General features: G+C 44.4%; 1 protein-coding gene across 4 annotated transcripts in view; it reads left to right on the plus strand.

Moving 5' to 3' along the window:
• The window catches only part of PHC2 (polyhomeotic homolog 2), a 101,841-nt gene that overhangs the window by 33,924 nt on the left and 48,928 nt on the right, over positions 1 to 18,989 (plus strand). For all 4 annotated transcript variants that reach the window (XM_082342144.1, XM_082342143.1, XM_082342145.1 and 1 more), the window contains exon 2: positions 18,462 to 18,668. In XM_082342144.1, the coding sequence (XP_082198270.1) occupies positions 18,516 to 18,668 (153 nt within the window). In that variant the 5' untranslated portion in view covers positions 18,462 to 18,515. The remainder of the gene's footprint in view (positions 1 to 18,461; positions 18,669 to 18,989) is intronic.

The following is an 18,989-nucleotide window of genomic DNA, read 5'->3' on the forward strand; positions in this document are numbered from 1 at the left end:
TTTTTTTTTCTTTTCTGTGTGTGTGTGTGTGTGTGTGTGTGTGTGTGTGTGTTGAGGGGGTGATTGCAATCATCTCTGGAGATTAGGGACACAGAATTATTCATTTTGTACTTTTCAACTAAGACAATTAAAATGTGTCTTTTATCCCAGTGTCTGCTCACTGGTATCACCTGGGGAGCTTTTTCCCCCGAAGTTTATTTATTTATGAAAATTCTTAGCATATGAAAAAGTTGAAAGAATTATACAGTGAATATTATATACGTATAGTTTTCTAGATTCTACAGTTAGCATTTTACCATACTTGCCCTATCACATATCTATCCAACTATCCATCCCTCTATCCATTCATGAGTCTAGCTTCTTTTTTATGCAGTTTCAAAGTAAGTTGCAGGCATCAGAATGCTTTACCCCTAAACACTTCAGCATGCATATCATTAACTGGAGTTCAATATTTGTTTCTTTTTTCTTTTGAGGTAAAATTTATGTACAATGAAATGTACAGATCTGAAGTACACCATTATGTAAGTTTTGACAGATACATATACTATGTATATGTATACATATAATATACATTAATGTAATACCAACCCCTATCAACATATAGAACATTGCCAACACCCTGGAAGTCCCCGCTTCCAGTTATCCCCCATCCCCCCACTTCCAGAGGTAATCACCACTCTGATATTTCCCACCCTAGATTAACTTTTCCTGTTCCTACAACTTCACATAAGTGGAACCATACAGTTTGCACTCTTGTGTAAGGTTTCCTTCATCCAGCATAGCATTTTTGAGATACATCCATGGTGTTGCCTGTATGGACGGATAGTTTGTTCCTTTCTATTGCTGACTAGTATTCCACCGTATGGATGTACCACAGTTTTTTAGCTAATATGAATAAGGCTGCCAGGAACATGTTTGTATTAGACTTTTTATGGACAGATGTTTTCATTTTCCTTGACTAAGTTCCTAAGAATGGAATTTCTGTGTAATAGGGTAGGTATATGTTTATTTTCATAAGAAACTGCCAGACCATTTTCCAAAGCAGTTGTGCTTGAGAAGCTTTTAAAATACAATGCCTCCCCCTTATCCCCAGAAATTCTTAAATAATTAATTAATTATTTTGGATTGTGGCCCAGGTGTAATTGTTTCTGACATAATCATCCGGTGGTTCTAATGTACAACCAGAGGTAAGAATCACTGAAGATATACTTCACTATATTAAATGCAAAAAGTTTAGTGGTTTTTTTGTTTTTTTACTTTGAAAAGTGGCTTTCTGTTGCTGTTCCCTTTTTTCCTTTATTTTTACTGCTGTAAAGACCTGGGTATGGTCTAGGATGATCTGGATGTCACAATGCAGACTTCAGAGTAAAAAGACCAGCTTTCTGATCCCAGTTTTCCACCTTGTATCACTTGACCAAGTTACTCGTCAGTTTCCTCTTCTATAAAATGGGGCTTATTGTATGATTTCCAAGGTTATGAGGATAAATGTGCCTGACTCAAAGAATTTTCTGAAATTCACCGTAGGATTGGGGTGGGAAGAGAGTTTCCAACCCCCCAGATGAGTGGGATTCCTTAACTCTGCCTTTCTGAACAAGGGCAGATTGACAGTTCTTTTCTTTGGTTCCTTAATACGGCTCTGGATGGCAAGGCTGTGAATGTCAGAGGTTGAAGAGCTGTCACCACCTCCCTATAATGATTGAAGTGTAATTATCTCTTGTCTTACAAATATGTAAAAGGCACAAGTGAGTAGGATAAGGATTTTGAGTTGGTTTTCCATCCCAGTGGTAACTTGGGCTGCTCTAGCTATTCACCATGTAACCAACAACACACCTTTGCAAGACTGCTGGCTAGAGGCGGTGTTAAGACAACAGGGAGGAGCTATCCAGCAGCTGATTACTGAGCATTGAGTCAACTACTACAACAAAACAAACCACTGAAATCTGATCCCTACCATCTGAAGCCTGGCCCACTCCCCTAGGGGAGACAGACCTGGACACTCTGTCTTCTGAGTTCACCTTTTATGACACCAGTTCAGATCTGAGTGAACTGGCCCCTAAACCTTACAGAAAGCTGGTTTGTGTGACTCCTGACAATGTTTTATATCAAATGCTCAATCCTTGTTGGGAAAACAGCAACAACGAAAACCTCTTTAAGGGGTCTTCTGAGTGATGTGGCTTCTCTCATTGTTCAACCATTTGAGTAAGGATTTGCCAGTGGGCACCAGGAAGAATGCAATTGTGAATAATAGGTTTTCCCATGTGAGACAGGCCAGAGTGGGCATAGATGAGGATCTTAAATCAGGCTAGAAGTGCCACGTTTTAGCTCCTTTCTGAACAGGAGGGCTGTGGAGCCTCCTCCTTCATGTCCTCTACAGACAACTACTGAGAATGCAGTGTTCTTGCCTTCCCAGGGAAGTAGGGTTTCCAGAGTATCAGAGGTTGCTCTGGGCTCCAGTTATCAGAACAGAGATCCAGGGTAAAGGATGGCTGCTAATGAGCCCCTCTTTTCAACTTTTTGGCCTCCCTGAGTGTCTGTCTGTGGGACCCGCGTTCTTTTGTCAGGGGGTGCAGGGCAGAGGGGGTGAGGAAAAGAGATCAAATGGCCTGCTATCTGAGGCATGTGCCTGGCTTTAGTAGTCCCCTTTTGGGTTGGTTTTATTCTGTAATACGTCCCCTGAGAAGACAGACTAAGCAGCCTGGATTACCCTGCAATTTCTCCAAACTATTTGCATGAAATACTGCAGGCAAAAAGCCCAGCCCCCGATTGGCTGTTGCTAGGTAACAACATAATCATCAGGAAATTAGGCTGTCTTTTTTTTTCCCAACCCGGAGTGTGTGGTTGCAGCATTGTGCGGGAAGAGAGAGGGAGTGGAACAAAGAGAGATGAATGGGATGGTCTTGAAGGCGGGGACACCACGGCCACAAACCTGCATCCCACGGTAGGACAATCTGCTTTGGGTTGGGCTCTTTACTCAGTCAAGCCAATATTGGTACGTGTTCCTTTCTTATAAGAATGACAAAGCTAGCAGTTCCTACAGACAGCAGGAACAGGAGCTATGGAAGCAACTCTGACATTTGAAGTGATTTTTAGAAGCAGGAGGTAGTGCTTAATATATGAGAGTGACTCCAAGTGACGATGAATAAATGAATGTGTCTGGAGAGTGTGTGTAGGCAGATAAGACCCCATTCGCGTGGCTGCAGAATGCCTGCAAAGAACAGACCTGAGAATGTGCATGTGAATGAGGCGTGTGACAGAGGAAATCCAAGCATGCTTTCAAATGTGGAAGGAAGCCCCGTAAACTGAAGTTTGGGATTGTGTCTGTTATGACCCCGCCGGTGTTTAGGCATGTGGTCCTACTGTTTTTCAGCCAGGCAGTCCTCAGCCTACCCTTCTGCCTGGTTGGACTTGGCAGGTGAATGAAGAGTAACATGAAGAGAGCATTTGTGTGTGTGTGTGAGAGCGAGTGTGTGTGTGTACACATGCGCAAGTGCACACATGTGCACACACATGCACTTTGGAGCACTTAGATCATTTTCAAGACTGTATACTGGAATAGCAGCATGGCAAGCCCTGACAAGTGTACAGTTACACCTGGACACTTCCACGGGGTAATGAATATCCATAGAGACCATGAGTACTTTCCTTTCCCTTCCTGCTAGTCCCAGATGGCTTTCCCACCTCTAACCTCCCTTCTCTTGTCCTCCTTTTGAGTTCCCTAGCAATGACCCTGCCCTTACACTAGACCCTCCATTGCCGTGCTGCATACTTCATTGGCTGGCTACAACCCCAGGCAAGCTAATTGCCTTGTACCATTCAATGCCTGCCAGATTAATGACCCCTCCTGTGTCTGGTTGCCCACAGCCTCCTCTGAGATTCCTCTGTGTCCTCTCTCTGGCTTGTCTTTCCCTTCTACCCGCCTCCTCAGCTCAGTCTCTCTGAGCCTGACATCTGAGTTTTTAGAAGTCATTTAATTTAAGTGCAAAAATAGAAGCACTGTCATTTTTTTTTTTTTTTTTTTTTGCCCTGATCAGTGGAGGTAGTCCCCTGCGCGATGGGAGGGGACCATTTTGTAACAGCGATACAAATATACAAATGTATCAGGAGCAAGACAGAATGTGTGCCAATAAGCAAGCGCAGAAGGAAACAGGCTCCCAAGCAGACAGCCCTCCACGGTGACTAACCACCTCCAGTGGGTGAGCCTAACAAGATTCGAAGCCCCTGCCCCAGAGGAAAAAGTCATCCTGAACTTACGGTGGCTCAAAGCCCCTTTCTGAGTACGTGCACTAAATAGCACGAACCTGGTGCAGGGCAACGTCAACACCCTATGTACAGATGTGACAGATGCTCTCCAAGACAGTGGTCCCTGGACCAGCAGTATCACAGATCTGCAGGTGGGGCCTGTAGTCTGTTTTGACAAACTCTGCAGGTGGATTCTCAGGTATGCTAAAGTCTGGGAACCACTGTGGGCCTGAAATTTTGCATTTTTAATAAGTTCCCAGATGATACTGACCACTCTTTGAAAACCTCTGCTGTAAGAATAGAAAATGGAGGACAGCATGTAATGGGAAGGATCTCCTTCCACCTAGAATGCCCCCTCCCCACTTCCAAAGTCCCAATCAAACCCATCTTTGCAGGCCCACCCCAAATGAAACTTCTAGCTAATTCAAAAGGTAATAAGGTTATCACTTTACACCTTATTACATTTCAGGGATCAGCAAACTAGGAATGGTTGGGGGACGGGGGTCAAATAAGAGTATGCAACAGAGACCATATGTGGTCCTCAAAGCCTGAACTATTTACTAACTGGCCCGTTACAGAAAAAGTTTGCCAGTTCCTGTTATATTTATTTATGTACTTTTCTTATTCCTCCTCATAAACTTTAACTCCAGAGTCAATATCTGAATCATTTTTGTATTTCATTCAGTCCCAAGCACATAATAATTGTTCAACAAACAGGGGAAGGATGGATGTTGGTTGGGCGAGCTAGTTTTGTGTTTAACCAGTGTTCTGAAAGTCCAACAAAAGAAATGATCAGCTTCTCTACTTAGCCACTTTGTGGCTGCCCCATCCATGAAATAAGAACAATAGTTTCTCATTTGAGTAGGTGATGAGAATCAGGAAGTTCACACTAATGGAGTTTATTCTTTTTGTTGGTAACTAGAATGATGAAAACCAGTTAGGAGCTGACCTGCCTCTTGAAAAACAAGACTAGCATTTAGAACGTTCATAAATGGAAGTACTATAAAAATAAGCAAAAACTTACATTTTCACTTGGATTTCTGGTGTCCAGTAAAATATTTTCATGGTTATACACTACCAGAGTTAAAAGAGACCCTAGAGGCAAATGCTGCACGGATCACACCTGCCATGACTCACCCTCTGCTTGACTGCCTCTGCCGACTGGAAACTCACTTCTTCACAGACCAGCCCACTCCACTTTTAGCAACTCCAACCGTTAGTAAGCACTTTTTTCTGTTGAGTTGAAATCTATCTCCTTACAATTTCCACTCTGCAGTCCTATTCTAGCTATCAAAATTAGCTACCTAAGTTTTATAAATATGAGGAATAAAGTAGGGTAAACGTATACTTGACTGGAAAGAGTAGAAGATTGAGGGGGACCTACCCCATTTAGATAGTTTTCTTCTACAAACAGTAGTGAGATGGTTTAGAAATACAAGAAGCTAAAAGCCAGCAGATATGCCAAGAGAAGAAAAGCAAACGCATGGGTATAAAATGAGATAGAACATAACATTCCAAGTACAATAGGAAACAAAAGACTGGTGGTGACAGTAGATCACAGGCTGACCACAGACATGCCTTATGTGTGTGCTAGAGAGGAATGTTAATAGCAATTAGAGGCTATTATTTGGGACAAAAGAGGGAAAGGAGGCCCGGAGCTGGGCTGGCAGGGTGGGTCGGTTCTGGGGTTGTGGGGGGACTGTGCAATTGCTTTGTGATCCCAAAGCTGTGAAACAGCTGCCAGGACAAGTTGCTGGGGCAGAGAAGCACAGCAAGAGAAAGCCTCTTAGGAATGGCCAAGTCCTTTAAATGGTGGGCTGGGCTGAAGCAGCGAGGGCCTAAGGAGGGGACCATCCCAAAGAAGATGGGAAGAGAGGAGTGGAGGAAGGGGGCTAAAATCTCAAGTTGTACACCTGTTTACAATGTAATGTAGGCTTAGTACTAGTCCAGACACCTTGCAAACTGACAAACCAATCACTGCATGAAAAGTAGCTCCAAGAACAGTGTTTATTGATCACTTATTCTCTGGATTTCTGAAGCACTCTTACCGCACAGAGCTTGGAGCTGTGTGAGGCACTTAAGCTGGAAATAGCATACGCTAATAAGCTTCTAGTCTCTCGCTTTCCCCCTTCCTTCACAGCACACGTGTGCATGAGTGCATATGCGTGAACATGCCCCTCTTATACACACACCACGCACACCATGGTTAAGTCTACCTGGTTACCACTTCTTCCAGTTTCACCTGTAGGTGGGGTGGGGTTTTTCTTCCTTCCCCCCCCCCCTTTTCTTAGGAAGGAAATTCCTAAAGTTTGAGAATGGGGCTTTTTGGACTCTGGGGAAGAACTTATAATCAAGCCTGGAATAAGAGTATGTTCAATAATTGTAAAGGATTAAAAGCCCAAATTTTCGAGCGTTTTCCCTTCTCCACGTTCAAGGTACCTCCCATATTTACAGTTCGGACTTGAGTTCTGTTCTCAGACTGTTCTGGTTTATGCCACTTAATAGCTTTGTGATCTTGGGCAAGTCACTTGACCACTCAGCATCTGCTTCCTCAGCAGTAATTACTACTCCAAAACAATGCCAGAAAGAGTAAGCAGGCAGGGGGAGGCTAATAATTATTAAATGCCTCTTCTGTGCCATTCACTGTGCTAGGTGCTTTGCTTGCATTTTATTATTTGCTTTTCCCAATAACTCTTGAAAATCTGTATCATTAGCACTGTTTACAGATGAGGAAACTGAGGCTTGTGGATGTTAAGTAACCTGTCTAAGGTTTCCTAGCTAGAGCAGAGGCAAGAATCAAAGCAGCTTTCTCTGAATATGGAACTCGTCCTTTTTTCTTCTAAATCGAGCTGCCTCCCTGAGCCTGTGCCTGGCACATAGTGGGCTTTCGGGAAAGGTAGTTTTCCTTCATCCCTACTCCCCAAAGGACTGTGGGGCAGTTGTTTTTGTTTTGTATTACTTTTCAATTAGATTGTGCAAATGATTTTGTAAACACCGCCAGCAGGGCCAGGCTTATATCTAAGTAAGGTAATATATCTGAAAATAGGAACAGGAAAGACCTACAAGTGTTAAACACGCCCCAGTTATCACTCCAGGTGTGCAAGCCCTGGAAGAGTTACAGTTGACAGGCCCACCGTGGACTGACCCCCTGCTTGAGGTAACGCCTGTGAGACAGTCTATCAGGAAGGCAATAGGAGCCAAATTAAACTGGTGAGAACTCACTGGCCCAGAGAGGCCTAGACTGGAGTGAGCACAAGTCATTCTGCCTCTTGTGTGTGGACTTGCAACCCTGGTTTCAGATCCTGCACCCGCCATTTGCAAGCTGCATGGCCTCACATAAGTTATTGGACCTCTCTGAACCACAGTTTTCTTGTGGGAAAAATGAAGACATAATCCCTGTGTCATAGGTTTGTTGTGAGGAATAAATGAAATCATGCATATCAAGCTCCTGTCCCTGAGCAAGTATCCCCAAAATGGCAAGAATTATTGGTTACCAGCACCAGGCCTAAAGCCACTGGCCTCCTAGTGGATAAAAGATCATTCACATACAGACCAAGAGTCTTCGTGACAGGAGGTACCACTTCTATCCCAGGGAACCTATCTTTCTATAATCTATCAAAGCCCCATTTCCTAATCTCCTCATAGGGGATGTAAAAGGAAACTCTAAAGGAGGAAGTCTACACTCTTGGAATAAGCTCTGGGGGGAGCGTGCTCAGGTGGCAGCACCCCAGTATAGCCCCCGCTTCTCCAAGGTACTCTTGACCCTGGTGTTCACAGAGTGAGCTAACTTCTTAACCTCAAGTGCTACAAAGAGTCAAGAGATACCTGTAGAACCACTGGGTAGGTCTGAGGTATATCCAGTTTGGAGGGTAGGACAAGAAGAAGAGAAAAAAAGGCTGGTGAAGACTTTATAGATAAATTTCCATGCCCTTGAACAATTACCTTGAAAGCCTGGCTGTTTCCCACGATCCCTGTCCTGGCTTAGTTATGCTTGTCAAGAAGTAGCAGTGGCAGAAAGACTAGCCTACCATGGTTTAACCCAGCATCGGTCCAGTTCAAGGTTGAGATGGAGTAGCAGAAAATGGCATGCTCTGGAAATGGGGGAGGGAGGTGTGCATGTGTGCTCTGTGGAGAAACTTAGTACGGAGAGGCTTTTTATAGAGGTCTTTTTATAGCCTTGACTCCTGAGATTTCTCTCTATAAATCCCAGGAACGCAGAGCTCTACTAAAACTAAACGAGGAAGAATTGACTAAAACCATAGCATGAAGAATTTACTTTGTCACCAGACATACGAAAGAAGGTTTTTCTAAGTTTGAGGTTATTGATGGAAATTAAAGTGTCTTCCTCTCAAGAAATAGTCTTCTTTTACCCTACCCCAACCTACTCTCTCTCTGTGCCATAATCTAGGTGGCTTCAAACAACAGAAATGCACTGTCCCATAGTTCTGGAGATTAGAAGTCCAATATCAAGGTCTTAATCCAGGTCAGTAGGGCCATGCTCCCTCTGACATACTTCCTTGTCTCTTCCCAGCTTCTGGTGGCCCTGGGTATCCCTTGGCTTATGAAAACATAACTCCAATCTCTGCCTCCATCTTCACATGGCTGTTTTCTCCTTGTGTATGTCTGCCTCTTCACATTGCATTCTTTTATAAGGACACCAGTCAGATTGGATTAGGGGCCTACCCTATGCCAGTATGACCTCATCTTAACTAATTACATCTACAATGACCCTGTTTCCAAATGAGGCCACATTCTGACATATTGGGGGTTAGGAACTGAACATCTTTTTGAGGGCACACAGTTCAGCCCATAACAGGCAATATTTGAAGTGAGAGAAAAAAGGACATGGATACAGTATATGATGGCTAGCTGGGAAATTAAAGAGATGGATGTCCTAACGTTAGGCACCAACTTAACATAATGATTGGATCCAAGTTTGTCTTCTGGGAAACCAGTAGAATAGCATCCCTCTTTAAACCCTGGAGTTAAGACTGAAGAACCTTTAATAATGTCAATAATAATAATAATTAATAATATCATGACAACAGCAGCTAACATTTTTTAAGTGTCTACTAAGTGCCCGTTACAGTTCTAACTGCTGTCTATGTATTAACCTATCTAATACTCCAAATAACCCTACAAGGTGGTGTTGTTGTCCCAGTTTTACAAGTAAGGAGACTGAAGCCTAGAGCGGCTTTCTAATTTGCTCAGAGTCAAACTGGGAAGCTGAAGGTTGAGCGCAGGCAGGCTGGCTCTAGAGCACACGTTCTTGCTCAATATAGAGATGGGCTGTCTTTAAATCTTATGTTCCTAAAGAGCCTTCTGGAAAAGTGCCCTTTAAAAAAGAGGCAAACATTTAAACAGGTAAAACAGACCATGGTTTTTTATGAAGAGACTTTTGAGCGTGACTGTGACCGATGATAAAAATAACTTATGGGGTCCTCACTATTTAACATGCTTAAAGTGATCATTTTCCAAATCCCAAATCAGGCTCGCAGCCTTGCCATTCATCACATGCTTACTGTTTGCTAAGTATGGGCCTCAGTGCTTTAACAGACATCGCATTTAACCAGCCCATGAGGGAAATGGGGTCTCATTTCACTGCTGAAGAAATTGAGGCCCAAAAGATGACTTAACTTGCTCAAGGACACACGGCTAATGTGTGGCCTGGTTAGAATTTGAAGCCAGGTCTTTCTAACACCAAAGCCCATGCTGTTAGCCAACTTGCTGCAGGTACACGGTCAGCCATGTGGGTGTGGACAGATCAGGGGCCCTGGAAACTACAGCCCACAGGCCAAACCCAGCCCAGCTCCCTTTTTGTAACTAGTATTGTGTTGGAACACAGCCCCACTCCACTTAGGACTTGTCTGTGGCTGCTTTTGCCCAGCAGAGTTGCGTGGTCACGGCAGAGCGTAAAATATTTGCTCTCAGGCCCGTTACAGAAGTGCCAGTCCCTGCCATAGATGATGCAGGCTGTACGGCTGCCCCGTCTTAGAACAGTGAGACTAAAGTGCCTCCACCGCAAAACACTCAGCGTTTACATAACGTGGCATTAAGTGTATGTTCCGTCCACAAGAGATCAAATCCTTCTTGTTCCTCTTTACATTCTTCAGCCAACCAGCACCAGCTTGTTATGGAAACACTTGCTAAATTACAAAGAAAACAATGAGCTTTCAGAAAAAGTTTGTTCATTTAAATTTATGAGGTTCTGCCCTTAACCAGGTAACTGTGGTTAACGTCACCAATGATAGACCTATCGATAACATGTATCCCTTGAGATGAGGCGCTGGGAAGGACACGACATCACTTCTGTGGTATTTTTGCCCAAAAAAGGCTAACCTCGTTCTAATCATGAGAAAAAAAAAAAAAAAAATACACCAAACAAACTCAAATTGAGGGGCAGTCTAGAGAATAATTGACCAGTACTCGTCAAAAATGTCAATGGCATGAAAGACAGGACAAGACTAAACTGGCACAGATTGGAGGAGACTAAGGAGGCATGACAACCAAATGCTATGTGATATCCTGGACCAGAAGAAGGACCAAATAAGGTCTGTAATTTGTTTAATAATAGTGTATCTATGTGACATTCCTGGTTTTAATCATTATACTGTGGTTCATAAGAGTATATAGGAACTCCTGGCTATTTTCCCAACTTTTCTGTAAGTCTAAAATTATTTCAAAGTACAAAGTAAAATAAATAAATGCATCCCAGGGCTTTCTTAAATATTTTTTAAATTTATTTCTTGGGTTCTGTTTCACGATGAAATTGTTCGATTTTGATGGCTAGGACTGTGTGGTCAGTTTTAACTTCTCATCCTTCATTTCTGCTTTGTGAGCCCTCATTTATTTGCTTGGGTTTCTAGAGACACTAAAGGAGACAACATGCAGAGGACTGGGGAGAGAGAGGGAACTTTCTGCAGTGGTTTGAGCTGAATCCATTTGGACTGCTTCCAATGTATCAGTAACCTCAGACAGCTGCCAGAGGCATAATCAGATCAGTGCAAATCAGGACACTTAGGTTGATTCAGTAACTAAGGAGGCATAAGGAGGCCTCCCCTCAGGCCCCTGAGTCTAGAGAGCCTGAACACTTTGCTAATACTGACTTATTCCTGGACAGAGAAGCAGCCAGAGGAGAGGCAGAGCCATAGCAAAGAACAGCATCGCCTGCCTCTTCAAACTCTGTCCCCCGAGCCATTGCAGGGGTGATAACAGCAGCAGCCTCTGTGGGGGGGGGGGGGGGGGGAACTAGACCTCTCATCGCCTGTCAGTCTCTGCTTCCATAAGAGAAGCCCACCCCACTCTGCCCCAGGGCTTTAAGCTCCATTTGGAGGGCTCCGTTTTCAGTTTCTTTCCCCTCTACTTCCCTGGAACCTCTGTCACAGCTGTAATCCGCAGCAAATGGATTTCCCTGACCCTCAGGACAAAGGCCTAGTGTTCTCCAGACTTGGTGGCTCCTGGGAGGGCAGGACCATCAGCACTTCTCCAGCTGCCGGTCTCAGGCCCTCTGGGCAGCAGAGGCCTGTAATCAGATCCCTGTCTGGAGCTGGTTACAGTCAGCACATCACTCAAAGTGGTCCCTCGCGGTTGGGAGGGGAAAACTGACTAAAGTACGTACGAATCGCAGCCTTCCGAGCTCCGGCTCGCACAAAACCACACAGTGAGTTGGAACCCAGAGAAAAACAGACTCTCAGTTCTAGACATTATAGCCATTAATCAGATTTGGCTTGGGTTCATAGTGGGAGTCCACAGGGATGGGTGGCCTTGGGGGGAGAAGTAAGGAACTAGTTAGAAGGAGGAATAAGGGTAGGAATTAACAGGAAATTCAATAGGGGTGTGTAAAATGCTTAAAGCCTAGCGAGTTTAAGTGTTCAGATTTTCTAACGTGGGGCCCCAGTTCGGGGTGCTAGGAGACTCCACATGTGCCTCGGTGGCCCTCACTGAGCCTTCAGAGCTTTGAGCCCACAGAGCAGAGCTTTGAGGCAGAAGGCCTTGAAAGCTTGGGTTCAAAGAGGGGAACTATAGTAGAAAAAGTTTGAAAGCTGCTGTATTGTTCCACGCTTCCTAATTAATTCTGTTTCTTTGCAACACAAGTTCCCTTCCACCAGGAGACCAGTGAGAAAGTGACATATGGCAGGACCCTAGCTTCAGATTTCCCCTTAGGGCAAACTCCAGCCCTCTGGTTGAGCAAATCCCCACCATGAGTCCAGCCGGTTTTCTGGGGGTGCCTCCGTGTTCATGCTGCTGCAGGACAGTCAGCGGAGCCCTATCTCCTTGAATGACTCACTTCCCCAAAAACTAGGGTTCTTTTGCATAGGAAAAACAAGGGAGATTGTGGTAATGTTCGGTTTCTTAAATTGAATGGTGGGTACACTTGTGTATTATCCTTTGTATATTATATATAGAGAGAGGTTATTTTGTAAGTATACAATATTTAATAGACATTAATTAATAATTAGGGATTAAATTCAGCAATCGCAATTCCTTAACTCCTCTGAAAATCTAGTATGCTCCAATATAGACTTTGGCCAATGTCACTGAAATAATTGCTCAAGGTGAGATCATGGGTGAGGTCTCAGAGGGTGTAGTGTGGGAAGAGCTCTGGCTTTGGCATCAGACTTGGTTTTGCATCCTAGTTCTGTGATGATCTTAGATAAGTTACTTTGATAAGTTCTTCATTGACAAAATTGGCATAATACCTACCCCATAAGGGAGGTCATGTGTATATATAAAGCACTTACTATAGTGCTTGACACATAATAGGTGCTCAATAAATAATCAATATTATTAGTGTAGATACCATTGATGAAAGGTACTGAAATTAAATCACCAGCGCTATATGTTTTAAAGTAGTTGGCAAGAATTCTGAAGATGAGGTAGAAATTAAGCAGAGCTTTCCAGTGAGAGGTAGGATGGAGTACAGTGTGTTTCAAGCAATTTTGTTCAACAAACATTTATGGAATGAAACACTAGGTATATACGGGAAAACAGGATACGATCCCTATTCTCCAGGAGTTCAGAGTCTACTGGGGAAGACAGACACATAAGTAAATCACTTTCTTGTGATGACAAGTGCTAGGAGAGAGGTAAGCACAAAGTGTCTTGGGGTAAGTCAACCAACTGGATGGCTTTAAGAAAGAAATTAGGACCCAGTGTGAAGCAAGAGAAGTGTTAGAGGACGCTGCATTCGGTGAAGGTTTCACGGAAGAGACACAAGTTGTTCTGATGATCTAAGGAGCTGGTTAAGCGAAAAATGGAAGGCAGGCATTTCAGGGGAAGGGAACAACATGAGTAAAACCACAGAGGTAGGAAATAGCCAGTTTGGTGGTTCCTCAAAAAGCTAAACATTGAACTCCCATATGGTCCAGCACTTCCACTCTTAAGTATATACCCAAAAGAACTGAAAGCAAGGACTCAAACAGATACTTATATACCAATGCTCATGGTAGTATTATTCACAATGGCCAGAATATGGAAACAACCCAAGTGTGCATCAGCAGATGAATGGATAAACAAAGTGTGATATATACATACAATGGAACATTATTCAGCCATAAAGAGGAATGAAATTCTGATACATGCTACAACATGGATGAACCTTGAAAACATTATGATAAATGAAATAAGCCAGACACAAAAGGACAAATATTACACGATTCCACTTATATGAGATTTCTAGCATAGACATTCATGGAGACAGAAAGTAGATGAGAATTTACCAGGGGCTGGGCAGGGGGGGAGAGAGGAATGGGGAGTTATTGCTGAATGATGACAGAGTTTCTCTTTGGGGTGGTGAAAATTCTGGAAATAGATAGTGGTAATGGTTTCACAACATTATGAATGGGCAAGTTTTATGTTATATATGTTTTACCAGGATAAAAAAGTTAAGAAATAATGAAGGTGTACCTCTACCTCGCACCATATACAATAATTAATTCAAAATGGATCAAAGACCTACATGTAAAAATTAAAACTATAAAACTCTTTGAGAAGAACCTAGGTGTAAACCTTCAAAACATTGGATTAGGCAATGGCCTCTTAGATATGACAGCAACCATAAAGAAAAAGTTAAATTGGACTTCATCAAAATTAAAGAGCAGAGGAGGTAATCATGAGCACGTGGGTGTGTGGTCTCTGGGAGAAAAAAAGCAGATCTACCAAACCAGAGCAGTGAACTCACATTGTAGAATATAAGGTTAGAAAAGTGGGATGAAGCTAAGAGATTAATCCTAACCCACATATACCACCCCCAAATAGGTATTCTTATTACCCAGTTTTGCAGACTAGGAAACTAAAACTAAGAGAGGTAAACTGCATTGCCCAAGGCCATACAACCAGTCACAGTAGAGCTAGCATTCCCAGAGCTAGGATTGCCTGACTCCTAAGTCCATGCTCTGTCTCCTTCAGCACTTTGCCTCTCCTGGGAAGATTGAGAGACCAGAGAATGGGCAGAGGGAAGGGCTGGCCATCTGTTCCCCTACAGCAGTAACTACCCAGCGGAAGTGTCAATCTCGGCACTCACAAAGCCTAGAGTAACCTCCTCCACTTTCCCTCTGTCACATCGCACTCGCTCCTCAACACACCGCTCTTCTGAACGCCAGCAGGTGTGGTCTCATCGCTCATTTGGCATAGGGTCAGCAATATTCTTTGTATCTTTAAATTTGTACTTCGTGCCCAGTCCTTACCAACTAAGAAACAGAGTCCAGAGTTAAGGAAGAGGCTTCAAAGGATTCATGAACCTCTACAATTGTAAGTACATTTTTTTACACATCTGTGCATTTTTTCCCGGGCAAGAGGCCTTAGGTTTTACCATTTCTAATATGCCTTCAAAAGTTATGAACCCGAAAAGGAAGATCCATGTCATCTCCCTCTTTTCAATTCCCAGTACTTAGCAAACATACCCCACATGCGGTAGATGTTCAGATTGCGGGAAAACTAGGAGCGTGTTTATTCGGGAACGTTCTAGAAGTGGTTGACAAGGAGTGGAAGGTGGGACTGGGCAGCTTTATGCTGTGAAAGCAGAGAAAGCGTGGGTTCAGGTAGCTCAAATGTTACTTTTCCTTTGAAGTGGTCCCTAGTCTCTTAGGCAGAGTCTGTCCTTCCCTCCTGTGTGCTTTGCAGGAGAGACTGAGAGGGAGCCAGAGAGAGAGAGTGCGTGTGCACTGGAGAGACAGCTGTAGCCATCAAAAGTGGGAGCTGGAACCGAGAGAACCGGCCAGCCAGTGAGAAGGGGAGGGGAGGGAGCATGCGCTGTCCGGAGAGTAAGGGCATGTGCATGGGAATGAAAGAGAGGACGTGCCTCATCAGGCCTGGGGGAGTGAGATGGCCAGGCAGGGGGACCACGAGAGAGGGGAGGGAGCTGGAGCCAGGGAATGGGGCCCAGAGTGAGCCGGCTGCAGCTGGGAGAGGGTCTGGGAGAGAGAAAAGAGGGCAGGAGTGGGGAGAGAGCTCATCTGAGTAACCAGAGCAGCCCTCCAGGGTCAATGGAATGAGGGCTAGAGGGCAGGGGTGGGGGGGGGGATATGCACGTGTCCAAGAGAATCAGACAGAGAGGTGAGTGTGAGCACACAGGAGGGTGGGGAAAGGGAGGGCGGGCGTGAGCACAGGGGTGAGAGAGGATAGGGCTGAGGAGGCAGCGGCAAGAATGGGAAAACCAGGGGCTGGGGCAGAAATTAACAAGACAGAAGAGGGGGAAAGCGGAAGAGGGGGTGCAGAAGCCAAGAACGAGGTGATGAAGAGAGGAGGGAAAGGCATGCTTGTTAGCAGAAGGAAGGGGGCAGGCGGGCAAGAGACCTCAGGAAACATATTTTGTCCCCACGTTACTAAGGTCAGTCTGTCTGTCTGTCTGTCTGTCTCTCTCTCTCTTTCTCTCTCTCAGGGAGCAGTTGCTGTCTTGCCTGTGCAGTTTTTCCATAAACAAATGCCATACTTTCTTTAGAATGTTGTCTTGTTTTATTTCTCATCAAGGATTGAGTATACACTGTGCCCAAGATCTGCCCTAGCTGCTGCAAAAGAAAAAAAAACAGAGCTGAGGCTTGATCATCCAGGATGTAGACTGCCCTCTCCTTAATTTGCTGTGGCTTCTGCCTTGTTTTATTTTATTTGTTTATGGTTATAAGGATTAATACTTGCGTTGAGATTTCCTAGGGTGGGATGCAAAGCAAGAACTGAAACCCAATTCTGATCGACAGTTTGGGAAAGGGAGGTGGGGCATTGAACTAAGAAGAGACTTTGGGATTCTGTGGGATATTCCAAGTTTGAATATAACTCCCATTTACTGATTTGTTGCTTGGTGAGACTCAAAATTCCAACGGAGCCTCATCTCGACAACTAGGTTGTCAGTTTCTGCAAGATCAGAATTATACCTTCTACTGCTTTCTATCCAGCCAATGCTTCCTTCCATGGAGCATAAGATAAGGTAGATTCAAACTGAGCAGGGCACAGGAAATACTTGTAGACTTTGCTGTTTCTTCAACCTGCACCACCATCATCATCATAAGCATCCTTAACGAGTGAGTAGCCAAAATGAGGCCCAGAGCTGAGTGCAGTTCAGGACAAAGCGAATTCATGGAGGATGGCCTTGCCCTGTGGCAGTCAAAGCAGACATATAAAAATTAGGGGAAATCACTGCTTAAGGACCCAGGTCATGAGCGCTGTTTGCTTTGCCTTGGAAGCCATAGGCCTCTGAACTTCAACTTGCTGCCTGCCCACTGGGAGTAACCTGGACTTCCTCACCCCTAACATTCCTGTCTTTGAACCTTCATCTACACTTTTTGCAGCCCATGGTAAAAACCCACCCAGGCTGAGGAAGGCATCCTGAGGAATGCTGACAACCTCCAAACGGAGCGCATTGGGAAGAAGATGGCAGGACGTTAAGGACTATTTTAGTTCTTTGCACTAATGTTCTCAATACTGTGAAAAAATCATATTATTTTCTTCATTTATTAAGTTGGTATAATCTTCTGCAAGCAGAGAACTGAATGTCTATGATGGGATGACAAAGAAGTGTTGTTTTTAGGTGTAAGAAGGAATGGGTAGAAGGAAAAGCATATATACATAGATAGATAGATAGATAGATAGATAGATAGATAGATAGATAGATAGATAGATAGATATAGATAGATATATAAATTAGGATTTTAGGAATAGCATGAAAGAAGAAAAAGAGAGGAACTTGACCTAGGACATGGGCATGACCTTCCCACCACTCCTTCCTTCTCTCCCAGCCCTTTTCCACTCCTTGCCTCAAGGGGATGCACAGCTTCCGGTTCTGAGTCCCAATCATAGGCTGGTCCCTGAAGGAATTTCTGGCACTTCTACCCTTAGTGACTGGGATAGAAGTTCCAGGAGGCTCTGCCAGTTCCACCTTGGAAGAGGATTGATCTACTGGAACCGGACAGTGGGAAACAGGCTGGGGACAGTTTTCATAACCACAACAACAGCCAATGCATAAGGAACACTCAATATATGCTTGACACCCCACTAAACGCTTTGTATTGTTAATTTACTTTATCCTCCCAACAATCCATGCACTCTTGTGTCTGCCAGATTAAGACAGAAGGTTAGAGAAGTGTGACTTGCCAAGGTTTCCCAGCTGGTAAGTGGCAGAGCCAGGACTCAAACCTAAGTCCTTCTGACTCCGAAACCTGTGATTTTCACCAAATTGCTCAACGTGGTGCCCTGCTCAGCGTTAGATCAGAGAGCACTCAGTGAGTACTTCAGGAAGGAAACAGACTCCAAACATACTCGAAGCTCTTCTGGTTGGAAAACAAAACAAAATAAACACTGCAGTTTATTTTATTGCCTCTTTCTCTCATTCTGTTCTCTCTAGATTTTGGATCCCACTTCTTTCAAGAACGGCCTATATAAATATGGACAAATAATAATTTCTTTGATGTCCAGTTTCTCTACCCCAGTGATGAAAAGTTTGATGGTGTGTGGAATAGTCCCTAAGATCATTGCTAGGAAGCCCATCATCGGGGATCCTCCTTGGCTGTTTTTCATCTCCTCTAGCAGAATAACAGTCGTAAAATTTAGATTCAGGCTGACCTGATTTCACACCTCGCCTAGTGAGCCAAGCCTAGACCTGTCCTGATGGCAGGGGTGGCTCAAGACCTCAGTTCAGAAGTAGTCCCACACAGGCTGGTAGAGAGCGGATGCCTATGTGTGTATTCTCTAGAACGCGTTTGTTAAGCATTTCCCTTCTGCTTCTTCCCTCCCAGCACCTGCCTGCTCATCTGCCACCTGAGCACCCTGACTGTGCCCTCCCGTAGGCCATGGAGAACGAGCTGCCAGGCCCCCATACGTCTAGCAGCGCGAGTGTCGCCAGCAGTACCAGCGGCGTCAGTAGCAGCAGTGGCGGCAGTGGCCGCCCCACGGGGCCCCAGATTTCTGTGTACAGTGGCATTCCTGACCGGCAGACTGTGCAGGTAAAACGCCACCTGATTAATCATCTCAGGGCTAGCCAGGAGGACGTGTTGGCATGGTCTGGTAGGACAGCCGGGGTGCTAAATCTAGAATGGGCATAAGGGCGTATGTCAGTGGGTAAATAATTGTGCATCATTAGAGGAGTAGTGATACTAGATGGATTCAATCAGGGAAGGTTGGGGAGAGTGGGAATACTTAGCAGATCCGAAAATTCCTTTCTTATCTGGTGACTCAGATCCCACAGTGCCGTTTGGGGAGGATAAACATGTGAAATCATAAAGGACACACAGGTGAAAACAGCAAAGAGAAAAAATGACTAGAAT

Source organism: Balaenoptera borealis, assembly GCF_965194805.1.
Source record: "Balaenoptera borealis genome assembly, chromosome: 1".
Lineage (NCBI taxonomy): Eukaryota > Metazoa > Chordata > Mammalia > Artiodactyla > Balaenopteridae > Balaenoptera > Balaenoptera borealis.